This window comes from Phaseolus vulgaris, chromosome 6, assembly GCF_000499845.2.
Source record: "Phaseolus vulgaris cultivar G19833 chromosome 6, P. vulgaris v2.0, whole genome shotgun sequence".
In the NCBI taxonomy this organism is placed as follows: domain Eukaryota; kingdom Viridiplantae; phylum Streptophyta; class Magnoliopsida; order Fabales; family Fabaceae; genus Phaseolus; species Phaseolus vulgaris.
In genome coordinates this window covers 21,455-49,408 of record NC_023754.2, presented here as the reverse complement: position 1 = coordinate 49,408, position 27,954 = coordinate 21,455, and the positions used below count along the sequence as shown (strand labels likewise).

Below are 27,954 nucleotides of genomic sequence, written 5' to 3'. Positions count from 1 at the left end.
AGACCGAATCTGTGTGATATTTTTAAAAGCTCAATTCACCCTCCTCTTGATCTTTGACACTATTGAACCCAACAATTGGTATCAGAGTTAGGACTTGTATTTTACTCAAGTTTCGTTTGCAATATGTCTGAGTTTAAAGTGTTTTTTGTTGAGGATTCCTCTATTAATAGACCCCCTATGTTTAGTGGGATGAATTATGCTTTCTGGAAAATTAGAATGAAAAATTTCATGGAATCTATTGACTTTGGTATTTGGGAAGCTGTGGTCGATGGACCTTTTGTGCCAATGTAGGTTATCAACGATGAAACAGTGAAGAAACCAAGGTCTGAATGGAGTGAGAGTGAGAGAAAGAAAGCTTAATATGATTTAGTAGCAAAGAACATCATAACCTCTGCATTGACAATGGATGAATTCTTTAGAATATCTCAATGCAATTCTGCTAAGGAAATGTAGGAGGTTTTGGAGGTAACTCATGAAGCAACGGATGATGTGAAGAGATCAACAAAGCACTCACTCATTCAAGAATATGAGCTTTCCAGGATGCAACCTGAAGAAACCATTGCTGATGTAATTACCCACATTGTAAACCATCTCACTAGACTTGGAAAGACGTTTGACAAAGAAGAGCTCTATATAAAGATGTTGAAGTGTCTTGACAGGAGTTGGCAACCCAAAGTCGACACTCTTTTTCCTTGAGTTTTTAAAAATTTTTCTCAAGGGTTTTTAGCGAGGTTGTATCTTAATAAAATGTTTGATTTAATTTAAATATTGACTAATGTTTGAATATAACATCGAACCAATGAGTCTGTGGCCGACAAACAACTTGGAACAAATATCAGTTGCCTCTACATCAGATCCGGGAGTCCGCAATCATGGAACAAAAACCAGTTGCCTCTACATCAGACCCGAGAGTCCACAATCAACAAGCAACTTGGAACAAATACCAGTTGCCTCTACATCGGACCCGGGAGTCCGTAATCGACAAGCAACTTGGAAAAAAAACCAGTTGCCTCTACATCGGACCCGAGAGTCCGCAATCCGCAAGCAACTTGGAACAAAAACCAATTGCCTCTACATCGAACCCGGGAGTCCGCGATCGACAAGCAATTGGGAACAAAAACCAATTGCCTCTACATCGGACTCGGGAGTCCGCGATCGACAAGCAACTCAGAACAAAAACCAGTTGCCTCTACAATCTACATCGGATCCAATGAGTTTGCCGCAATGCAAAACAAATTGCCCCTACATCAGATTCGGGAGTCAGCAATCAGTAGTAGCTTCAAGGCAACTCAGAATCAACTTAGAACCGAGCTACCCAACCGAACTCAGAACCGAGCTGCCCGGCCGAACCCACACCCTCGCCAAAGGATAGGTCATTTATTGCTTAAAAATATAATATTTTTCAAAGGTAGATCGAACAAGCGGTTGAGCTTAACCACAACGACTTCGACAAATGCTTGCACACATGTGCCGATCAAAGTCCAGGTTTGATTTTAACTTAACCTTTCTCACATAAAAATTTATACTACTCTTTAAGAAAAATGTATTGAATGGTTTGACTTAGTCGCAAATGTTTTTGACAAGCCTTTTCACCCCACTCGCTCAACTCAAAGCTGGGGGGTTGTGTACCGTTCTGAATTCGATCGGACGCATACGGATCAAAGTTCATGTTTGATTTTAACATGACCTTTCTCACATAAAAACTTATACTACTCTTCAAGATAGATGTATTAAACGATCAGACTTAGCCACAAATATTTTTGACAAGCCTTTTCACCTCGCTCGCTCAGCTCAAGGTTGCGGGGCTGTGTACCGTCCTGGATTCGATTGGACACATACCGATCAAAGTCCAAGTCGAATGTATTCCATTTAGGCCTAAATCGTAGGAAAAACAAGAAGGTCAAACTTCTCCATTCTAGCAGCTCGAGGTCTAGGCCGAGTTGCAGCTACTAGGAATTGGACCGAACATACTGACCTTATGTACCGTCCCGGGGCTGCTAAGAATTGGGCCGAACAGACTGACCTTCTATACCGTCCCGATATTGCTAGGAATTGGGCCTATGAGGCCTACCAGGATTTGGGCCTATGAGGCCTGCCAGGAGTTGGGCCGATGAGGCTGACCCGCTAGGGAACACGATGAGACCGAACAAGTAAACCCAAAAGAAGGAAAGGTGGGCCTAAGCACAACCTGAAAATCTTTAAGAAATAATATCATAAATAAATGGCTTTGTCAAGTCTAATAAATGCTCTGCACAATATCCCTGATTATATTGCATAAATGCTTTGATTATATGATAGAAACATTTCGTTCTAGATACATTATATTAACATTTTATGACAAAATACTATAATATGTCACATTAAGGCCTGGAGAAATCAGTGTCAAAGATCCAAAACCATGAAGGCTTATAAATAGACAACCACTCACAGGAAGTATCTGAACTCGAATTCTTATTGACTTGAGCGTCGGAGTGTCATCGCAGGAGGAGCCCCCCTCGTTTTCTGAAAACTGGTTCACTAAAGCTTGAAGGGAGACCCCCATCGTCATCTAGAATATATTTTATAGTGGCCAAAACAACAAAAGTGGTTTTCTGTAACAAAAAAAAATAGTTATAACCTAAAAATATACAAAATTCATTTCCATAGTACAATCAATAAATTTTAATTATACCTCCTTACATTCTTTAAGTCCTTGAATTGTATTTTGAGAACTCAAGTGCACAAACTCATATTCAAGATTAGTTTTTCCACCATCAAAAAATTAACTCAATCCCTGAGAAGGAGAATCGGTAGACTGAATCATCATACATAGTTTAAACATTTGGTAATATTGCATCATCAACTTTAACTATAATAAGAATTACAATAATGTATTGAATAACAAAAATATGTTTTTAATCACCTTTGTTTAAGTTCTCTTGCCTCTTTGGACTCCATGTTGTAGACAATTTTGGTGTAGTCCAAATAGTTTTGCAGACAAACCTTATTTACACTTTAGAAAAAGATATCATGGAGTTATAATCATGTCAAATGTATATCTATCCCTGTAAAACAAATACCAAGTTTTGAATGATAACTTGACCTAGTTTGGAACCCTTACTTTTGCAAACTGGATACTAATAACAACATTTTGAAGTTCTGTCGAAGATAGAAATGCATTACGGTCATCAACATAATTACCAAATAAGGTACACTGGATGTTGTTGCAAAGAAATCAAAGGTGGATAAACAACTTCAAATTGCAACATTTAAATTTTTACTTCTTCAAGAAAATAATATGTTACCCATCAACTTCAATGGAGATAACATTCAACTTTGTTGTTTTCCCTGTTCTTTGAAGCTTTCTTTAAGTGTCCACACTTGTGAGAAGTCCAATAACATCTACGCAAACAGATGAGTTTAACACAAAATACAATTATATTGAGCTTAAAGCATAATTATTCAACTTACCAATTAAGTAATCAATATCAAACTCAGGTGCAAACTTCATAGACAGTGGAATGTAGTGAGGTGTTGAAGTTGAAATCAAATCATTATGTAAAGACGCTACCTTAGTACTAGACTGAAAATTAATTTTGTAAAGGTGTCGAGTTGTTCTATAACAACCAGAATTAGTTGCAACACTAAAAAATTGAAAAGAGTACACCTTTATCCTCAACAATGTCGTTTTGGAATTTATAAATAAGTGTCCTCCTAACATATACATGTATTGTATCTTCCTAAAAAAATGTGGAAAATTAAACGAATATTAAAATAGTGTAAAAAAAAAATAATACTAAAATACTATAATACAAATGAATAATAAAAATTTACGTACTTATATTGGATTACCAACTCCATAAAAAATAGAAATTTGGGTTTGTTGAAATCAGCCATAAACCACAGACAAACAACCCTTGGTATGAACATCCCTTTTTCTCTTTTAAGATTCACTCCTTTGATGGTATTATCATGTTTAAGCGAGACATTCTCACTTACATTTTTTGATAACAAAATAAAAGGCCAAAATGTACAACGATATGAATGAATGAAGAAAAAAAAACTAACCACAAATTCAAAAGATTAAAATAATAAATGAATATATATATATATATATATATATATATATATATATCTTCGTGATTTTAAAATTCAAAATGTTCACCAAAAGGATCATAACCTAAACAGGACATTGTCAGAAAGGAAAGGGGCTAAAAAACCCTAAAAACAAAGATCCACTATAACCATTACCTAAACATATCATTTAAAAAAAAGTTTAAACCTAATAAAAGATCTGAGTTAAAAAAAAAGGAAACACAATATGAAAACCATATTGAGTTTAGGAAAACAATGTCAAAACCCCAAAAATATCAAAAGTGAAAAATATAGATGAAACCGGTAGGGGTTAAAGAAACCTAAAAAATTGAGATATCGAAACCATGATCTAAATATAACATTTTCAAAAAAAAGAAGGTTTAAATCGTATTAGTAAAATGTAGTTAAAAACCTAATACAAAATCCGAGAAAAAAAAAAACAATGTGAAAACCATATTCAACTTAGGAAGACAATGTCGAAACCCAAAAAAATAAAAAATAAAAAATAGAGATGAAATTGAGATCCTCTAGCTTTCAGAACCCTTCAAAATTTTTGAATTTGATTTTTGGAAACGGCCAGAGAGTTATGGAGAAACTGAGTTGTATGTAAAGGCAACGAATGATGGGAGAGTTCATGTTGTGATCTCTTGGTAATCATGTGTTTTTTAATGGTATTATTAGAGTATGTTATTTCCTTTCACAGTCCTGTTGTGTTTGATTTAGGTGGGTACTTCGACTTGATCAGGAAGGGACCATCTATTATTCCACTGCTCCAAGGTGGACAAGCTCACCAACAATTACAAGTGAGAGTTTGTTATGATTTAGTTTGTTAGTTAGGGTGCATTGACTTCAACATTACACATTACATTACTATTGTACATTGCTTTGATATTGTTTGAAAGTTATATGAAATAAGAATTATAGTACTATTAATCATAACATATCTTATGAATATTTATAATTTTTATTGTTTATTGTTAATTGTTAATATTTTAGAGTCTTCACTAATGTTCTTGCATTGGTTCTACCCTAGGTCCTGTTGGTTGGTCTGACCACTGGAAACAGTGTGTTTGGTTTGTCCCAGGAAGTGGTATTTCCATACTCAAAGGGGAAGAAATTCATTTACTTGCTACTCATACTGAAACTAGTTTCTCATATAATTTTGATACCCGAGTACCAACTTCTGAGATTTTGAACCATAAGTGCATGACTGGAGATTTTCAGCTTGTACTACCACCAGAAAGAGCTGCAATTTATGCAGACAAAGAATGGAGGCTTTCAATGTTGAAAGCAGTACAAAGCATGGTAAGCTATTCAGCCTCTTTCCCATGCCATATGATTGAGCTTTGCTTGTAAAAGGAACAAATTATAAACTAAGACATCTTTTAGGTCTTACTTCATAATTAAAATTAACATATTTTATTTACTTTACCATAACTGATATTGTTTACCATTTCAGGGAAAAGATCGTTTGCTATGCTTGGTTGTAGATGATAGTGTCGTTTTACCACTTCTTGTGGCAAAGCTTTCAGAAGCAAGTGTAATGTAATTATTTCCAGGGTTGAGGGAAAGGGGCCTCCAATATTTGCAAGCAGTTGCCCATGCAAATGGTTTGTCACACAGTTGCATTGAAGTTCTTGAAAAAAACGTGCAACAGTTAAACATGCATGATATACATCAGAAAAAGGTTAAATTTTCTTGATTCCACTTGTATGGTTGATTTATTATTGCTTCAATTAGAAACCTATATCATATACTTCACTTATGTCTATGATGCATAAATCCAAAAAACTGGAATAACTTTGCATTTGAACAAGAGACTTGGAAGTTGTGAAATGAACATTAATTCAGAAAATATTGTTTTACTTTGCTTGCTTCTTATATTTTTTATATGGAACTTTATTTCTTAATTTTTGAACTCGGGAACAAACTTGCTCATCTTTTCAAATTAATAGTAAATGCATAAATTTTATTTTATGATTATTGCATTTAAACAATATTTGGTCGTATTTCCTCCTAGTATTAACTGATGTAAATTGGACCACCTCTGTTTTTCTATTTATTTTTTTTATATGTTATCTAGGAATTTTCTTCGGTTGCACGTTAACATATTCCAGCTCAGTGTATGTGTTGAGTTATGAAAAAGATATTATCATTGTAATTATGAAAATTAAGGTAATGTAGAATCCTATAGGAGATATTGTAATAATTATTCTAAGGTGGTGGTGCTCCATATATACCCTCTTGTAAAGGTTTACAAAATACAATTTGAATCATATCTTTTATATTCAAATACCTAAGTTTTCTTATTTTTCCAGTGTATGACTTATTACAGTGTTTGCCTATGTTGGGTCTATAAATAGATCTTTAGTGTAAGCATATAGAACTCTCTTTGTTAATATATAATAGTGAATATCTTTCATTTAAAAAGTATTTGATATTTGAGTTCGAGGAATTTATTAACAGGGATCTCATGATGAACCTTTGGTCTTTAACTCAGTCCAATAGCATTGTATGATTTATATAATCAACCTTTATTTAGTGGGACAAGGCTTTGTTGTTATAGAGAGTACTTGATATTGGAGTTGGTTGAACACTTCGTCCAAGAGGATTACTATAGGTTTTTCATGGAAGCACCCTGCCAAGGATACTATTCAGTTATCCTACATCAAAACCTTTCTTATTTTTGAATATTTTTGTACATAAAATATATTCATTACATTTTAGGAAAGTAGTGTGTCTAAACGTATGTTGCATTCAGTAGAAAACAATATCTATGTTATACATGTGACATTAATTCCTTTTCCTGGAATGTTTAAGCCACTTCTGCCTTTTGAATCAGGTTAAATATGTATGCTTTTTTCTTATGTTTGTAGGTTGATCTGTTAATAGCAGAACCTTTCTATGTAGGACACAATGGTATGCTGCCATGGCAGAACCTGCGATTTTGGTATATTTTTTTTATTAACTTCTCTTGCAATGATAATTTTTTATTTATTTTAATATTAGTTGTGCTTTAACAACTAATATTAGCAGAAAATGGAGAGGAGAGGTAGGGAGCGGAGAGGAGAGGAGAGGTAGGGAGCGGAGAGAACGGCAGGCTAGAGGAAGCCCAACCCGTCACGGCGTCTATGGGGCACTAGACTGTACTAAATTCTTCTTCTCAAACTTTCCTAGTGGAGTTGAGGAAGTCGATATGCACAGGATCTTTCAGAAATGGGCTAGAGTGAAAGAGGTTTTTATCTCGCGAAGACTCAATAAGTGGGGGCGGAGGTTCGGGTTTGTGAGCTTCTTCGGTGTGAGTGATGCAGGGCGCCTTGAAAGAGAGTTAGATCAGGTGTATATAGGGAGTAGGAAGCTGCTCGTGAACATCCCTAAATATAAGTTTTCTGCGTCTGAACATAGGAGGACGAAAATGAGGGAACAGAGGTCATCAAGTAAGGAGAAGCAGCCGGTACAAAAAATGCGTAACCAGAAGGAAAGCGAGCCCACAAGGAAGCAGAGTAGTAAGGACATGTGGTTAGAAAAGAAAGGGAAGAGGTCCTATGCTGAAGTGGTTGCAGGGGAATATCAGGAACAGTGGAAGGGTCCCAGTCTTAAAGCACATTTTTCTATCATGCCTTGGATGGAATGTAGTGCGGTTGGGAAGCTTAGAGAGGATGTAGATGAGGTTCGACTAGGAGAAGAAATTGTGAAAGGAGGAATGAACACGTTCAGGGTTAGACCTTTGGGGGACAATATGGTTATGCTCACCCCAAGTGAAGGGGAGAGTATGGAGGTCATTATTAAGCAAAATGGTGTGTGGTTTGACTCTGTGTTTGCTAGTCTGAAGCCCTGGACGGTAACTAGTGTATCTAGTCATAGAATCGTCTGGGTTAGATGTTATGGCCTTCCCTTATCCGTGTGGAATAGAGAGTGTTTTTCTAAACTCATTGGTCTGACGGCTCTGTCGGCTGTGCTGATGGCTATTGATAACTTGACGAAAACGTGGGAGACCCTGGAATATGCAAGACTCCAAGTTCGTATCTTGAAATTAGAGAGTGCTAGATTAGCCAAGTGTGTGCAAGTTAATAAGCAACTGTGCAATATTCTCATTGAAGAGGAGGTGCCCGCGGGCATTGACAAAAGCTACAAGGTTAACTACGCCCTCTCTGAATCTTTTGGTAGTGTATCCTCTACGGAAACCTATGTAGAAGAAACAGAGTTCTCAGATAACCTTGGTGCGGCAGATGACCGATTGTGGGAGGAGGAGGAGCGGAGGTTACGTAGGAAGGAAGTCGAACAAGCGGCAGAGGGAGGAGGTGAACAGTCCCCGAAAACAACAAAACAGCTTTTAGAAGGTTGCGTGTCGCATAACAAAAGTTGGCAGAGGAAAACTGCAGAAGAAAAAACGAATGTAGAAAGGAAAGTGCAGAAGGTATCAGAAGGGGTTGACCTACTTCTCTCTGACATTGTGGGCGAAACAGCTTTACGAAACGACCCCTCTCAAGATGACATGGCAAAAGTTGTTATGGATATCGAAAAGGCCAATAATGTACAAGGTTTGGGTGAGGGATCGGGCCATGTAAGGATGTTAAAGGCCCACCCTAGTCCAGCCCATTTAAATATGGTGCACAACGGGAACGAGAATAGGTTGGACGAAGAGTTGAATGGGCATAGGGATACTACGGGTTTTTCAAGAAAGATGGGTGTAAACCTTTATGAAGGCCCATTTTTGGGCCATACTCTTTTATCTCACAAACCGATTTACGAAGGTGCGTCTTATGAAGGTTGCGGGGCAAAGAGAGGGTCATCTCTAATGGGAACAAAGGAAGGGAGAGGGGAGAAGCCCGAGCACGGTGCCAGGAAGGAAGTACACTCCTTTCATTGGGTACAAGATGGTAGCGTCAAAGGGAGAAGCGTGTCTAATTCCCCACCACGAAGAAGGAAGAAGAAAGTGCTAGCTGAACTGGGGGAGTCTTCTTCCCACCCGAGACGGTCCGCGAGGATTAGCGCGAGACTATCCAAGATGGATGCAATTGCACCTTTGGTTCGTAGAGAAGGTACACCCCTTGTTTCAATTTCTGATAAGGATATTAGTAATTGCAACATCCGAGTATGTACCGATCTTGCCATGGCCGAATCACCTAAATTATTGGAAATTGGTAAAAAAGCTGGGTTGCTGTGCCGTAGGGATGAACCTGTAGTTATCTCTGAATATGAGTGCATGGAAGTAAGGGACGCAGAGGTGTTGAACAATCCTAAGGAGGGGAGTAAGCATGGTGTTTTATGATTATTGTTAACTTTAATATAAGAGGTATGGGAGGAAATACCAAAGCGGGGTATTTAAGACATCTTATAGGGCGCGAGGGAGCGGATTTTGTGTGCATTCAAGAAACAAAGGCCAAACGGTTCTCTGATGCTAAATGTTTCTCGTTATGGGGGAATAATAATAGTGGTTGGTTACACTATGAAGGTGACAATGGTAGTGGTAGCTTACTCTCGATGTGGCATAAGGAGGCTTTTAGTTATAATAGTCACTTGATGGGTAAAGGATTTATCGCTGTCTTTGGGACTTACTCCAAAACTAATATAAGATGTGTAGTGGTTAATGTCTATGCTGCGTGTAATTTAAGAGATAAGAAGATTTTGTGGGAGGAGCTGACCAATATTATGTCCGCTTCACAGGATGTAGTGTGGTGTTTGTGTGGAGACTTTAGTGCAGTCAGAAGTCCAAGTGAAAGGAAGGGTAGTACGGTGCGAGGTGACCAATCTAAAGAGATTGATGGTTTCAACAATTTCATTGAGTCCAATATGTTGTTGGACATTCCTACTGTGGGAAAAAAGTACACTTGGTTTAATTCTAATGGTTTGGCAAAGAGTAGGTTGGATAGAGTGCTTGTTTCTGAGGAGTGGTTGGCTCAGTGGCCTTGTTGTAAACAGTATGTGCAACAAAGGGAAGTGTCGGACCACTGCGCCATTGTGGTGAAATCTGTGGTCAAAGACTGGGGACCTAGGCCTTTTCGAACAATAGATGCCTGGTTGTTGGAGAGGGGATTCTGTGAAATGGTGAGAGATAAATGGTTGGATTATCCTATGGAAGGTAATGGGTTCTCTAAGTTCAAGGAAAAGCTTAAGAGGCTGAAGAGTGATTTAAAAGTCTGGAATAGGGATGTGTTTGGCAACATTCATACTAGAAAGAAGTATATTTTGCAGAAAATTGAGGAGCTAGACTGCCAAGATTGTGCTGGTAACCTTTCAGCTGGTGACAGGGTGAAGAGATGTGAGCTTATCTGTGACCTGAGGGAAATAGAAAAGAAACTTGATTCTCTTATGTGTCAGAAAGATAGAGTAAATTGGCTTAAGAATGGGGATTCATGTACTAAGTTCTATCACTCGACACTGAGATGGAGGAGGCTGAGGAATGAATTAAAAGGGGTGGAGGTCGGGGGTCAATGGTGTGAGGAGCCTTGTACAGTGCGCTCAGAAGCAAAAAAGCTCTTTGAGAAGAGGTTCAAAGCAACGAGGGATTGTGGAGTTAGACTTGATAGGGTGGAATTTAAATCCCTCTCTGAAGAAGAAAATTTGAGTTTAACTGCTGGTTTTTCCGAGGAAGAAATAAGGAATGCGGTGTGGCAGTGTGAAGGCACGAAGAACCCAGGTCCTGATGGCTTTAATTTTAACTTCCTTAAGACTTGTTGGGAAACCTTTAAGGTTGACATAGTGGCAGCTGTGCTCCTCTTCCAGGAAACTGGTTATATTCCAAAAGGGTGTAACGCTTCCTTCATAGCTTTGGTACCTAAAGTAAGGGATCCGGCTTATTTAGAGCAATATAGACCTATCTCCCTTGTCGGTGCCATGTATAAAATTATAGCAAAGGTGTTGGCGGAAAGGATTAAGAAAGTGTTACCATCTGTTATAGATGAAAGCCAGTCGGCTTTTCTAAGAGACAAAGGTATTCTGGACAGTGTGCTCACGGCTAATGAGATGGTGGAGGACTTAAGGAGGAAAGGGAGAAGAGGTTTGTGCCTAAAAGTTGACTTTGAAAAGGCATATGATTCAGTTAGATGGGATTTCCTCTATGACATGTTGCAAAGGCTGGGTTTTCACAATAGGTGGATTATGTGGGTTAAAGGATGCCTTGAAAGTGCTACAGTCTCAGTGCTAGTTAATGGGAGTCCTACGGATGAGTTTATACCGTCTAGGGGACTGAGGCAGGGTGACCCTCTAGCACCTTTCCTGTTTTTAGTGGTAGCTGAAGGTCTGGCGGGTCTCGTAAGGCAAGCCGTGAAGGCCCAACTGTTAAGCGGACTAAAAATAGGAAGGAAGGAAGTCGAGTTGAGCTTACTCCAGTTTGCTGATGATACCCTGTTCCTGTGTGAGGATTCCTATGTCAATATGGTTACTCTTAAGGCTATCCTCAGGGGCTTTGAGTTGGCATCGGGCTTGAAGATTAACTTCAATAAGTCAAAGTTAGCCGGTATTAATGTCCTTAGCAGAGATATCGAGTGCTACACAAAGACCTTGAATTGTGCACAAATGGGTATCCCGTTTTCGTATATGGGTCTAGAAGGGGGGGGGGGGGGAATCCAAGGAAGAAAAAGTTTTGGGAACCTGTCATCAACAAGCTGAAGTCCAGGCTTAGCACTTGAAAAGGAAGATTTTTGTCTATGGCAGGTAGAATTTGTCTTTTAAAGTCTGTTATCTCAACGCTGCCTCTCTACTACCTTTCATTATTTAAAGCGCCGGAATCAGTATGCAAAAATATCATCAGCATCCAAAGGAGATTTCTGTGGGGTTGGGGAAAGGAGACAAGACCAATTTCATGGGTAAGTTGGAAATCCTTGTGTAAATCGAAGGAAGAGGGAGGTTTAGGCATAAGAGATATCCGCAAGTTTAATGTAGCTCTCTTGGCTAAGCGGAAATGGCGTTGTATATCTAGTGAGAAGGGGAAATGGAAGGACTGCTTGGATTCTAAATATGGGATGGAGCAAGACGTTGTACAAATACCTCTGAAATATCAATCCTGGTGGTAGTTGGATGGGTTCAGGTCGCAGTTGCATGGAAAGTAGGAGTTGGGAATAAAGCTAGGTTCTGGGAGGATGTATGGGTTGGAAGAACCAACTTCAAATCTTTGTTCCCTAGACTGTACTCCTTATCCCTAAACCAAGGTCAGAAGGTACAGGAGGTAGGTGCATGGTTTGATTCGGAGTGGAGGTGGTCCCTAAGGTGGAGGCGAGCTAGATTTGAGTGGGAAATCCCTTTAGAATCTGAGCTCGAAATGCTCTTGGCTAGTGCTAATATTGTAAAGGATGTCAATGATGTGCATGTATGGACGGGGGATGTTTCAGGACGTTACTCTGTGAGATCAGCTTATGATCTCATTGACAAACCTAATAGGGGCCCCCAGTGTCAAGCCTTTAAGTATCTCTGGAAGGCTAAGGCTTTTCCTAATGTGTTGACCACAACTTGGAGGGTACTCTTGGGTAGAGTACCCACAAGAATGACCTTAAACAGGAGAGGGGTGGTGATGTAGAATACTCTTTGTGCCTTCTGTCAAACAAAAGAGGAGTCATGCCAACATTTATTTGTGGAGTGTACTCATGCCCTACGAGTATGGAATCTGTGTCATAGATGGATTGGGATTTTATCTGTCCAACATAATGAGATTATGATTCACTTTGAAAGCTTTTACTTGGTTCAAAGCAACAATAAACATAATCTGATTTGGAGAGGAGTGTGGGCAGCAGTAGTTCGATGCATTTGGGAGCAAAGGAACTCAGTAGTGTTCGATCAAGGAGTGGTAGACGTGGAAGAAATCTTCCACAATGCCCAGCTCAAATCTTGGTTATGGCTTAAACATAAAGAACAGACTTCTGCTCGCTGCTTTGCTGACTGGTTGATGAACCCAATGTTATGCATAAGTAGCTGTAATGAGAGAAGGATGGAGGTTCAAAACTGATGGTACAGGGTATGAGTATCAGTAGGTAAGGAGTTGGTCTGTGGGGTTCTTTTTAGTGCTAGGAGCCGGCTCCAGGGGTCTGCTGTTGGTGACGGTAAAGACTGATCAGGCTGGTATTGGAGGGTTTTCTGATGTGCAGGAGTAGTGATGGGGTATGTGGACGTTGACTCTTGGTGGAGGGAGCTGAAGTACAATGGGCGTAGGAGGGGTTGATGGTAGAATGATGGTGTAAAAGGACCTTGGCTGCCCTGGCCTGGTTGCTGGTGTGAGCGTGCAACTTTTTCTGTCACCATACTGTTGCTTCGGGTACAATGAAGCTAAAGATACAAAGCTGAAGATTGTATTGTGTTACGGTGAGGTGTATGTACAAAAGGATGGTTGGAGTCTGTGTAGGGGTTAGGTTGCCAATCAACATCCTATACCAACTGTGCTTTGCTGATCCGTTGGTGCAAATTCTGGCTGCGAACAACATTATATCTTCCACGATTGCCCAACCACTATGTCAAGGAAGTCAAGAAGAATAATGAAGATGCACAGGGCAATGATAAGTAATAGTGTGGACAGCATTTGTTGATCCACAATGGAAAGGAAAGGTTTTAAAAGAGCAAACTTCTTTAGTGGATTATAAAGTATCTTTGTCTGTAAAGTTTTTTCTGGTGGTGCTATCATGGTGGTGTATTCATGCTGGTTCTGATGGATCTGTTAAGTGTGTCTACTATGTGCTGATGCTAGTTTGTTGTTCTTATATAACTTATGTAGTAAGCTTCTCCTTGCCTTATGGAGAAGTATCTCTTTGGTTGCTGTATATGGGTTGGGATACCCCTGAAGTATCCCACTTTATTCATTTCATTTTATTGCTGAGCAAAAAAATAAAATAAATGATCAATGGCAATGTGATTTTAATTTGGCACTTAACATTCTAAAGTTACTGTTACGGACAAAATGGGCAGAAAAGAAAAAATAAATAAAGAGCAGGGGTTTTTGATAAATAGCCAGACAGTTAGAAAAAATTTACACGTGGATAAGGATACACATACTGAGACCATCAGGAGAAGCAGCAGAATGCACACAGCCAATAAGAGGCTTGCAAAGTATGAACTGGGGGGGACATGATTTGGGTATGACCTCTCTCTCTCTCTGACATTCTTCTTCTTTCCCTAAATTATTCTTTCTTTAATCAACCTTTGAATATCCCTTATTCCATTGCAGGATGACTTTGTAGCCATTCATACATCCACCCTACTGTTCCATCATGTACTGACAGTGTTGCTATCTTTTATTATTGATTTAATTCTGAACTTTTGTTTACTGGTTGCGTTGCTAATTGAATACCAAACTCAATATATATCATCACACCATTACATAGGTGGTTTCATTAAGCCACCATGGCTGATAAGACACAAATGGCCACAATGGCAGCGAAGATACGAGCTCATGACGCTGATCTCAGACGAGTAATGGATCTCTTGGAGTTACATGACCAAGAACAACGTGCACACACTACACAAGTGGAGGCGGCAACAAACGCTCGCATGGAGCACATTCAATCAATGGTAGAATCACTGCTTCAGAACCAAGCCCAACATCATGGTGGATCTAGCATGAACTCTACGCAGACCCAAGCAGTTCAGCCCAGGCACGCATTTCAGATTCGGAATGTGAAATTAGAATTTCCTAAATTTAACGGCTCGGATGTAATGGCTTGGATTTTCAAGGCTGAACAATTTTTTGACTATTATGGAACTGCTGATGAGGATAGATTAACTATTGCTGCAATTCATATGGAACAAGATGTCGTACCTTGGTTCCAAATGATTCAAAGAACCAACCCATTCATGTCATGGAATGCTCTAACTAGAGCCTTGGAAACTGAATTTGGCCCTTCATCATTTGATTGTTCGCAAGCAGCCTTGTTTAAACTCCAACAAAAAGGATCAGTTTCTGAATATTATCTCCAATTCATGTCCTTAGCTAATCGTTCAGGTAGCTTACCTCAAGAAGCATTGCTGAACTGTTTTATCAGTGATTGCATACTGAGTTACAAAGAGATGTGATTGCCCAATCCCCACCTTCCTTATTGAGAGCTGTGGCGTTTGCCAAGCTTTATGAAGACAGATATACCCATTAATACCAAACCTCAGGCATCAAATACCATCACTAGAATTTTCAACCCCAAACCCAACTTTTATAACACCAATCATTTTAGCCCTTCACCATCTAAAAGTCCACTATCTCCCCTACTCCCCACACCATCTACCAAACCCAACCAAATAAAAAAGCTTACTACTGCAGAGGTGCAACTTAGGAGAGAAAAGGGCCAATGCTATACATGTGATGAAAAATTCTCATTCAACCATAGATGTCCCAATCGACATTTGATGATTTTGCAAGTTGATGATGAAGACACTGAAACAGACCTAGTACTTCAACACCAGAACCCCCAGACACTAAAGCCTCACCAATTGAAGTCCTTGTTGAAGACCTCCACTTATCCTTGGATGCTTTTGAAGGTGTTAGGTGTGCCAGAACTATCAGATTTGCAGCAGAACTAAATGGTATTGTCATTCAAGTTATGATAGATGGAGCAACAACGACAATTTTCTTCAACCACGATTGGCTAAGTTCCTGCAGCTCAAAGTGGAACAAAGTCCAAAATTAAGAGTAATGGTGGGAAATGGAAACAGATTGGAAACTGAAGGTTATATTCAGAAAATCTTTGTCAATATGCAGAGTGCCCAAATTGATCTTCCTGTCCTTTTACTACCGGTTTCTGGGGTTGATTTGATTATTGGTACTAATTGGCTTTCAACGGTAGGCCTTCACATCCATGATTATAAGGATCTCAACATACAATTTCATTATAAAGGGCAGAAGGTTACTCTATAAGGAAACAAGTACCACCAAATACACCTTGAAGCTGCTCAATACCACCATATCATAAGGCTCTCTAGCACTAATGCCATTGACGAGTGTTATGCCATTCAGGTTGCAACAGCAGCAGATATCAACGTATTACAGCTGCCAAAACAAATGGAACCTGAACTTGCAATCTTATTGCAAACCTATAGACAAGTGTTTCATGTTCCCATTGGTTTACCCCCTCCCAGGCTGCATGACCACTCTATTCCATTATTGGAAGGATCAAACCCGATCAATGTTAAGCCTTATCGATATCCTCACAGCCAAAAAGCTCAAATAGAGAAAATGATTCAAGAAATGCTGCATGAAGGGCTCATCCAGCCAAGCACGAGTCCATTTTCATCACCAATTATTCTTGTGAAGAAAAAGGATGGAACCTGGCGATTTTGCATGGATTATAGGGCTCTTAATGCTCTAACCATTAAGGATAGTTTTCCCATTCCAACAGTAGATGAGTTAATTCATGAACTACATAGAGCCACTCATTTCTCTAAACTTGACCCGAGGTCCGTATATCATCAGATATTGGTGAAGCCTGAAGACAGGTATAAACCAGCTTTTCATACTCATCAAGGCCATTATGAATGGCTAGTCATGCCATTTGGTCTCACTAATGCCCCTACTACTTTCTAGAGTTTAATGAATCACATTTTCCAAGGGTTACTGAGAAAATTTGTGTTAGTATTCTTTGATGACATATTGGTTTATAGCCCTGATTGGTCCTCTCACTTACAACACCTAGCGACTGTTTTGCATGTCTTACAAAAGGAACACCTCTTTGCCAAGCTGTCCAAATGTTCATTTGGTGCCACCAACATTGACTACCTTGGTCACACTATATCCAATGATGGTATTGCAATGGAGAAAGATAAAGTCGGTGTTGTGAATGATTGGCCAAAACCAACATCTCTCAAGTTATTGAGAGGCTTCTTAGGCCTCACAGGCTACTATAAACAGTTTATCAGGAATTACGCTTCTTTGGCAGCCCCGCTAACAGATATGCTCAAGAAAGATATTTTAAGTGGATCACTACAGCAGAGGAAGCATTTGCGAAACTGAAAGCAACTCTTACCTCCTCACCAGAATTAGCACTACCCAACTTTACTCAACCCTTCACTCTGGAAACAGATGCATCAGGGATAGGAATTGGAGTTGTCTTATTACAGAATGCTCATCATGTGGCCTACTATTCTAAGAAATTATCTGGTAGATAACAGAAGCAATCTGCCTATTCTAGGGAGCTATATGCCATCACTCAAGCAATTTCCAAATTTAGGCACTACTTGCTTGGCCATAAGTTCAACATCAAAACTGATCAGAAAAGCTTGAAAGAACTCCTTGATCTATCCCTGCACACCCCAGAACAACAACAATGACTCCCTAAATTTCTTGGGTATGATTTCACAATTGAATATAAGCTTGGAAAAGAAAATGTGGTAGCAGATGCATTGTCAAGATGCATGTCCATGGCTATATCCGAACCTGCCAACCAATGGCTACAAGACATACAAGAAAGGATAAAGGAGGATCCTGAGTTGCAAACCATAGTGGCCAAACTTCATTTAGAACCTGCAACAATAAAGCACTTTGTTGTTCACGATGACATTCTGTTTTGGAATAAACAAACATTTATTCCTAATGATGAGGAATTGAAGAAGAAAATTATGACAGAATTTCATAATAGCTTAGTTAGAGGCCATGCTGGTAGAGCTAAGACAATTGCTCGAATATGTTCTCAGTCCTATTGGGTGAATATGCAGCAAGACATTAGAATGTTTGTGCAGAACTGTCAGATATGCCAACAAGCCAAAACTGAGACAACTTTCCCTGTTTTACTCTTGCAACCTCTCCCAATTCCTATTCAAGTATGGGATGACATCACTATGGATTTCATCATAGGCTTTCCTCCTTCACAAGGTTTCACTGCTATTATGGTTATTGTGGATAGGTTATCTAAGTTTGGTCACTTCATTCCGATGAGGTCTGATTTCAACAGCAAATAAGTGGCAGACGCATTCATCAACAATGTGGTGAAATTGCATGGCATTCCAAAATCCATAGTGTCTGACATTCTTCTTCTTTCCCTGAATCATTTTTTCTTTAATCAACATTTGAATATCCCTCATTCCATTGCGGGTTGACTCTGTTGCCATTCATACATCCACCCTACTGTTCCATCACGTACTGGCAGTGTTGCTATCTTTTATTATTGATTTAATTATGAACTTTTGTTTACTGGTTGCGTTGTTAGTTGAATACCAAACTCAATATATATCATCACACCATTACAGTTACTTTTATTCCTTTTAGGAGAGATCGCACTACACTTAATGATATCCTCTCTGAAGATGCTCTGATAATTCCTAGTAAAGGAATATTGAGAGCATGTGCCGTGTCTCTTCCTGTAAGTTATTGGGGATTAATCAAAGCTCAAATATGTAGCTTAGGAATTTTTCTTTTATTTATTCAGTGGATTAAGAGAACATGACTATTCTTTTTTGGTTGCTAGTGGAGCCATATACATGGATTAATGTGACATACAATTTGCAGGATCTTTGGAGAAGTCGTTGTTGCCTGAGTAATATTGAAGGTTTTGACCATTCAGTGGTAAATGTTACATTGGGGGCTTGCGGTCGTCTACCTGAACTAGAAGAGGGTCCCTGTCTCCCTTTTTTCGTCTGGCAGTGTGGAGAATTTGATGTAATTCATGTTTTGCAATGATCTGGTTCCCTCAGTGAAGAAAGAAAATTCCACTTATCAAAAAACAATAGTGTAGTAGTATCAATTTGGTCTTATTATGCATAATGTTTCAGGTGCTTAGTGAGACATTTGACGTGATGGAGTTTGATTTTTCAAAATAAAATGTGCTAATGTCAAGGAAAATCTCAGGTATTATGATATATAATCTAAGTTTTGGACTCATTGGCGTCATCAGCAGGTTTGGTACTTGGCGTTGTCAGGGACTATGATGTCTAGTTATTATATTGCACAACAGTTAGTCCCTGGTGTAGCCTATTAACTGAAAAATTATTATTAGCTCGAGAGAAGCATGCTCATAGGAAAAACTTGACCTAACTACTAACCAGTTATTAACAGGAGATTACAAAGGACATCAATTGACTTTAATTTTATCTGCCTATATATCTTATAGAATAGTAATTTGCAAATATAAATAATTTTTATATAATGAATATTGAAAATGGTCTGTTGCAGGTTAGGTTCACCAAAAGGGGGTATGTCATGGATTGACTGGGTGATGGATTTACAAAATTCTATTGTGATTTCAACTGGTCCAGGTCACTCTTACATTTCTAATACATATAAACCTCTGAATCTCCACTCTTCCGTAACACTGGAGAATTATAATTTATATATGAAAGACTAAATGAACACCTAACACTGAACTCATTCTTGTAAAGGTTCTAAAAACAAATCTATGAACTATAGCTTATTGTTCCATTTTAAGATTGTAGGTAGGAAGTACTGGAAGCAGGGAGTTAAGCTTCTTGGAACTCCTAGAACAGTAGGCCCCCAACCTTGTTCTGCAGTTGTCGAAGCTTGTTTTAGCCCATTGAAGGAGGAACTCAAAATTCACTACAAAAAAAATTAGTTTTAGTGATATAAACATTTCATCATTAAAACTTATAAATATGTAATTACATTGTCACTAGTGGTCTTGTCACTATTATACTTGTGACAATAATTTTAAATGTCACTAAAACTAAACTCTATTATGACAATAATACTTATCACGTGACAACCAAAAAATATCACAAGTATATAAGATAGCAGTGATAAATTAATTGTCACTATATCTTTTTGTAATAGTGACAATAACAAGTTATAAGAGAATAAAAATAAATTAGTTGTCAATAATTTAGAATTAATAATTAATATCATTTTAATGTCAATTTTTTTACTAATTATTTATTAATTTATTTTAAGTATTAATTATTAATAATTTATTTTAATTATTAATTATTAATAATTTATTTTAATTATTAATTATTATTAATTGATTTTAATTATTAATTATTATTAATTGATTTTAATTATTAATTATTATTAATTGATTTTAATTTATTACTATTTTATTAATTGATTTTAATTATTAATATTTTATTAATTGATTTTAATTATTAATACAACTTAATGGAACATTTAACGGTTAAATGAGGAGGAGATTAAACAAAGTAAAGATTTTAGAAATAAGTATTGAAAGTAAGCAATAAAATCATTTTGGCCCAATTTTAACATTTTAAATGTGTCAATTGAATCATTATCAGTATTAAGAGAAGACTGGATAACAGTGAGATGTTCTTGCAGACTTGAGGAAAAAAACATAACAAATAAGAAACGAAATTGCATAGAGAGCATAGGAACACAAATAACTGAATCCATTACATTTCACTTGTAGAACGAAAGAATTTCAACTTACATAATAATAATAAAGAATAAAACAAAGATGTAAAAATTGCTAAAAAATCAAATAACAGGAGGCAATATTGATCTGTATGTATTGATACAACTTTCACTAATTAAATTTTGGACTTGTAAATATTATCTGCAACAAAGAATGAAAGAATAATAACAAACTCCCAAACATCGCAACCTTCCTTCCTCCAACAGGATCCTCCTCCACTTCCGAAAACCCTCGTACAAGAAATCCCTCAATGCTCCTCCACTTTCGTCGTAAAAAGCGTCTGCAGTTGCAAAACGCAGTTCACTCTACCCGCAGTTCACTCTACCCGGAGATGTGACGGTGCCGTGAAAGATTGAGGAATCTAGGATGAAAAGAAAGGAAAATGCGATAGTGCCTTGAATGTCTTCTATCAAAGGGAAGCAAAAAAAAAAGGTCTTAAAAAACCAATTAAGTCTGGACTTACCAATAAATCATGAAAACAAAAAAGAATAGGATCCTCTTCCTGCAACTTCAGAGAGCACGAAGATAACTGCTTCAAGTATCAGGAGAATAACTGCTTCAATTTTAGATATCCACAAATATAAGTCTTTGAGTAATATTGAGAAGAAGTTTAATTCTAGGGTTACATATGTGCTGGATCCATCTAAAAAGCCCAAAATAACATCAGTTATTTTTCAATTTTATTTAAAAAAACATGCCTTTTTTATAATTTAATTTAAAAAAAATTTAATTATCTCATTATAAATCATGTTAAATGTTATTCAAACTTTTATAATTTTAAAATAAATATTTATTTTTCTTATACTTTTAATAACATTTATATATTTATATATTTTTAAATAAATTTATAATTTTTATTTTAATAAATAAGGTTACTTTTTTATATTTTTTTATAAAGTAATACTTAATTATCTTATTTTATTTAAAAATAGGTGTTGATTATATATTAACTTAAATATAGTTATATTCACATTTTAGTATTTAGTTATTTAAATATATTATTTTATCCATAATAAAGTAATAATTATAATTAAATAATTATATATTATATATTACGATGTTAATGACAATGTTTAGTATATATTTTTGTAAAACAACATTAATAATTTGATAAACCTAATTCCTAAAGAGAATAATTGTATTTTTCTTATAATAAATCTAAATACTAACTTCTTATTTAGAGATATATTATTTTCTTAGAATCCAAACAACTCAGATATGTACAATATACATTATAACTGATATAGTTATAAGTGATTGAAGTATTATTTCTAAACTTCTCTTTGAATATTTTAACATATAAAAAAAAACCTACAAATAGAGATTGATTCCTTATTTTCTATATTTATGCATTTATATATAATAAAAAAAATTATACTTAATCAATGATATTTTATAATTATATATAATCATATTATCTTGTTAATAATAAATTAATAAATATAATCATATTATATAGTATGACTTTAATAACAAACTTTATAACATGTTTTTCTAAACAAATTAACAATATAAAATATATTAAAGATAAGGATAAATTTTATTTTTAAAAAGAGATAAAATTTAATAAATAGTATAAGTCTATATTATTTATAAAGTATGAAGAAAAAGAAGAACATAATCAAATAAAAAGAGTGTTAAATTGAAAAGAAATTGATGAATTATGTATTTTTAATTATTTATTCTATAATTTCATGAATTCTATTTATATGTTTTCATTTTCACTTTAATACATTAGTTGTATAAGTACTCAAATTGTTAATGTATCGGTCAATACCGGACGAGTCAGTCACTCGGGGTCTCGGTGACCAACCAATTGTGTCAAAACACATTTAAAGCACCGTTAATGGCAACAATGATAGTTATGGAAGCTCATCACAAGTTATCACTATGCTCCACCAAATGCGAGTGAGACGTCGATAAATCAGGTAACACTGATTTAGTAAAAGATATTGTTTCACTAAAGATTTTATCCAAATATACCAGTATACCAACATATCTCCCTATAAATTAGTGAATCATACTAGAAATCAATTAATTTGATAGATTTGACCTATTACAGTAAAGACCCATGAATAAACACTAAAAATAAACTAACTACAGAGGTGTAAGGTAACTTAGTTTTCACTATACACTATTTACACAAAGTCTTGAAAGGTACGAAATTAGATAAAAGTTGGATGCAAATTGTTGATTTAGATCTTCTAAAACAAATTTTGTTATTAATTATGTTTATTCTTATGAATCATATCTATCTATTTATTTTCATATATCTATCTACATAACTATTATTTACTTATATAAATAATATATAGAAAGAGAGAAAGAGAAATAAAAAGAAAGAAAGAATAGTTAGGTGGTTAAAATTTTATATGCTAAATTTAAATTTGAAGTAAACATATTATTAACTAATATTATAATAAAATGTATTAGGATATGAATAAATAGATAAATGTATTAAAATAAGTATTGGAATTGTAAAGTGACACAATAAAGAGAAAGTTGTTTCTTGAATAAAAGATGATGTTCAAATTTTAAAATAGAAAAAAAAAATTAACAAGTACTAGTGATATAATAATAATAATAATAATAATAATAATAATGAAATTAATATTATATCATCCTTATTACTTTATAAGCATTCAAAAAAATATTAATTATATTCTTATCTAAAGAAAAATAAATTTATCATATGATATTTTATATTAATGAATAATTATTTGTGACATGCATATTTTGTTATTTTTAATAAAACAATTATGAGAAATTAAAGATAGCTGCAACTAATATATAAATAATGACAAATTAAAATATACTCACAACTAATATACAAATAGTGACAAATTTTATATATATTACTATTAATTACATTATCAAAAATAAAAATAATGTTTATTTATAAAAAGAAATATCATAAATTCAAGACATGCATATTTTGTCATTTTTAATAAAACAATTGTGACAAATTAAAGATAGTTGCAACTAATATACAAATAGTGACAAATTAAAATATACTCACAACTAATATATAAATAGTGACAATTTTATATATCACTATTAATTACATTATCACAAAATAAAAATAATGTTTACTTCTAAAAAGGAAGATCATAAATTCAAATATAAAATAATATAAATTTTATAATTTTTTATATATGTTTAGATTTTGTATTATACACGTAAGAATGAATTTATAACATATTATTATTGACACAAATTTTATAGTAATTCTAAAGTGGTATAGTGGAAATGTTAAACTTACCTTTTTACCTCATTAAAGAGTCATGAGTTCAAACCTAAAGTAGAACAAATTTTTTAAGAAAAATAATTTTTTAGTAATTATTTATTATATGTGTTATTAATTTTTTAATATATCAATTGTGATATTTTTTTTAGTTTTGTCACAAATAATATATTATTAGTGACATGAAAAATAATAGTCACAAATAATATATTAATAGTGACAAATATTATATTTATCATTAACTTTTTGTCATTAAAACTAATTTTTCTTGTAGTGATTGTTATTGATTTTTTATGAACCTTTTGCGATCAATGCCACAGAAAATTGTGTAGGAAACTGTGCCATTTACGTTTAGACGCACATAAACTTCAACGCTACTAAAGTAGCTTTTTGCATATTCTTCTAATTTTACGTTAGAATGTTTCCATGCTTATGTTTCTTAAGTAGTTCCATGCTCGGATATGAATCAGTTAATAGGATATGTCAAAAAGTAAAACTTATCAGGTCGACTGCTACATCTAATATATTATTTAATTACAACAATTTAATAGGACTTAATACAATAACAAATAGCAAATATTATATAAAGGACTAAAATATAAGACTTTTAAAAACTTGCCTATAATAGAAGACTTATTTCCATTAAACTTCAATATCATGTTAATTTTCGTTCATATATGTTTTTATTCTAATACTGAGTATTAGAATGTCATTAACATGTGTTGAGTATCATCATTAACATGTGAACTTCTATTTGGTTTTGTTCTATTCTTTATATATTTAACAAATGGACTTTGACTCAATGAGATAGAAGGATTGTTGTCTCGCAAAGAGTTTGGACCTAAGATGTATGTTTTTTAATAAGAATATTTGATATTGGTCATGAAATTTGGTAAAACTTTTCTTGACCATAGTAATAACAAGTATAATTTAATGACACTTTATTTTGTGTTGAATAGACGGTTAGAAAATGGGACTCTTCTTGTACTTTAATAAGTGTTAAATTTAAGTAATATTTCATATTAAAAAGCATTTATGGGTATTAATTGTTAAAATAAGTATAAAATAATTTTTAATTTATGAAATTATACATTTTTACATATTTTATGATTTTTATTTAAATAAGAATAATTTATTTTTAAATTTGTGTTAATTTCAGGTTTTTAGGGAATGAAGATAATTGAGCAAAAGGAAAAAATACAAAGCTAAAAAGAGAAAGTTGGAAATCATCAACACTCACCAAAGATGTCCAAACTCGCAAAAAGCCAAGATGCCACCAGTGGATCTCGCTCAAGCGAGCTCAATCTTGCTTAAGCGAGTTAGTGCCAAAAAAGTTGGGTTGTTCGACGTCTAACTCGCCCAAGTGAGCTCAATCTCGCTTGAGTGAGATAGTGTCAAGAACGTTGGGCTTTTCGACGTTTTACTCGCCCAGGCGAGAATTCACTTAAACCAAGTCAATTATGTTAAATAGGGGGCTTGAGGCACAACCCTAGACGTACAAGATTGAGAGGAAAACACCATTGAGTAAATTGTAACCCAATTGGGAGAATATGAGGTGTGAGAAACATTAGAGAAGACAATTGTCAAGGAGAAACATCCTGAATCTTTTTTTCTTGCTCTCCCTGCTTGTAACAATCATCATGTGTGGCTAATTCTACCCTTTGGGTTTGAGAGTAATCTGTTCAAACTCTTATGTATTGAGATGATATCTAAACATAATATTTTGTTCTTGATTGATGATTGGTATTATTGTTTTGTTTGTAATGCTTGGTTTACCATGATCTAGAATCTTAAATTTGACTAGAAAGTACTTTTCAAGTTCTGACTAAATGATAATACTTAACATATTTGAATGCTAGAAATAGATTTGAAATGTTAATTGTTATCAACGTCTGATCTTAAGGATAAATTGTTTTTATAAATATGCGAGAAATCGATATTTAGGAAGCATCTTAATAATTTTATATGCGAGGAATCAATATAAATGATTTTTATACGAGCATCAATATCAATAAAAGGACACAATATTGTCATGCTAATCAAAATACAAAAGAGTGAGAAAGATGAAACCTAATTCCTATTTTTCCAATTGAAGCAACAACTCTTTGACTTATTTTCTTGTTAATCATTGTCAGCATAACAAATCCCAACAAACTTTTATTATTCTGTTTTATATTAAGTGAATCTTTTACTTAATTATTCAATTGTTCCTTGTGGGATCGATATCCATCCTTATGGACAAATTATTACTTCTGACAACACGGTGCACATACCGTAAAAAGTCATCATACCTGTTAGAATATGTGGCCTTAAACAAGAGGGGGGGGTGAATTGTTTATAAGAGATTTTCGCAAACTTTGAAGGTATAATGAAATTCAATGTTGAATTACAGAGAAAAGAATCAAGGAAACAAAGACCCAAAACTGTTTTAAGATGATATCAGAAAAACAATCGGTTGTTTCTTCGAAACAATCAGTTGTTTATACCAGTTAGAACTTAAACAACTTAAAAATAGAATTTAAAGAGTTAAGGGTAAGAGATAAGCACACAAGCAATTTATACTGGTTCACTCTTACACCAAGAGCTACATCCAGTCCTCAAAAACCACTGGGTAAACCACTATGCAATCAAAACCAGATTACAAACACCACACACCAAAGTAATGACCTTGAACCCCTCAAGAAACACACTACCTTTGGCAAACCACAACAAGAATGTTGATCTTGAACACCTCAAGAACACACAACACTCCTTGGCAACACAAATACAGAAATACAGTAATCAAGGAAGAAGGGAATAGAATACACCTGGGTATTACAAAGCTTAAAGTTCAGAATTACAACCCAATCTTATTCCACACACTTAAGAATGATCCAAAGCTCTTTCAAATCTTGGAAAAACTGTTTTGATAAACTTTTTCTCTTACTCCAAGATTAGGAGCGTAAAACCACCTTTATATAGATCAACCAAGTGGTCAAAAACATTTAACAAAGGAGCCAAGGTAGTTAGTGTTGAACGAATTGTGTTCAAGCTTTGAAGAATCCAAACCCTTTGAAGGTTGATGAAAGGTAGGATGTGTCTGCTGTTGCTGAGCTGTCTTTTAGATAGGATCCGGGGTAGACTTTATGTATAATCCACTCTTGATTAAATCCAAAGCATAAACATTCTCAAACCTTTTAAATGAAAAATGTTTTTCAAACTAAGTGAAAAACAACCTGTTGTTTTGTCGAAACAACCGATTATTTTATACTTAGGTGTTTTTAGAAAGGTTGAAAACTGTTTTTGATGGTTGACTTACTGTCAAACCAAAACAACCGATTGATTCGTGGAAACAACCGATTGTTTGTTTTGGGACCATAACAGAAAACTGTTTTGTGCTTTAACTGAGCATTAAATGATTTTCCAACTGTTTACGCTCTAGTTTTTAATTCTTTGACCAATCTTTAAATGCAATTAATAGTTTGTTAAGATTATGCAACAAACAACTTTGTTTTAAATATAGAAAAACAAATTTGAGTTTTTGAACTGATTCAACAGATTTGAGATTTTGAAAAGTTGAGAATTGCTTAGAGATTGCATTTGATCAAAGAGTGTGAGATAGGATTTTCAGCTTGTATTGATTTCAGATTTGTTCTGTAACAAGTGTAATCCTTTGTACTTTTGAAAGAAACCTTGTGTGTTTTGCTGAGAAGTGCTGTGTGTTCTTGAGTGGATAAAGATCAACATTCTTAGTGTTGTTATGCTGGACCAAAGGAAGTGTGTGTCTTGAGGGGATCAATGTCACTTCTTTGGTTGTGTTGTAAGTGATCTAGGGTTGATTGCTTAGTGGATTCCCCAGTGGTTTCTGGGAAGACTGGATGTAGCTCTGGGTTTAGAGTGAACCAGTATAAACCTCTGTGTGCATTTTCTCTATCCTTAATCTTTTTAAATTCAGTTTTTATATTTGTGAATTGGTATAAACAACCGATTGTTTTTTTGGTATTGTGCTTATTTGCTTTGTGTTTTGGCAAACTGAATTCTGATTCAAGTGTTTCTCGAACTAATTTCATTCTTGACTTAAAAGTTTGCGAAAACCCTCTTTAAACCATTCACCCCCTGTCTAGTTTAAGGCCATACATTCTAACAGTTAGGATCATTTAAAGCATATTAAAACCACTTAACAGAATTCTATTAAGGTTTTTAGAAAAACAATCGATTGTTTTGTCGAAACAATCGGTTGAATTGACTTGACAGCAAAGTCAAGCTTTTCAAAACCTTTTCAAAAACTGCTAAGGTAAAACAACCTGTTGTTTCGAAATTTCAACCTGTTGAAACTACTAAGGTAAAACAACTTGTTGTTTCAAAAAACAACCT

The 27,954-nt window shown here is 35.1% G+C and overlaps 1 protein-coding gene and 1 long non-coding RNA gene across 2 annotated transcripts; both read left to right on the top strand.

Annotated features, from left to right (window-relative positions):
• Positions 1-799: 799 nt before the first annotated feature.
• On the top strand, positions 800-6,903 carry LOC137832953 (protein arginine N-methyltransferase 1.6-like). The gene is made up of 5 exons (XM_068641357.1): positions 800-974; positions 4,613-4,724; positions 4,798-4,877; positions 5,108-5,379; positions 5,534-6,903. The coding sequence occupies exons 1-5, from the start codon at positions 800-802 to the stop codon at positions 5,621-5,623; spliced, it is 729 nt and encodes a 242-aa protein (XP_068497458.1). The 3' UTR covers positions 5,624-6,903.
• Positions 6,904-18,239: 11,336 nt separating this feature from the next.
• LOC137833000 (uncharacterized) lies at positions 18,240-18,796 on the top strand. Its single transcript, XR_011084641.1, has 3 exons — positions 18,240-18,338; positions 18,485-18,634; positions 18,748-18,796. It is a non-coding gene; the product is annotated as an uncharacterized lncRNA (long non-coding RNA).
• Positions 18,797-27,954: the final 9,158 nt, after the last annotated feature.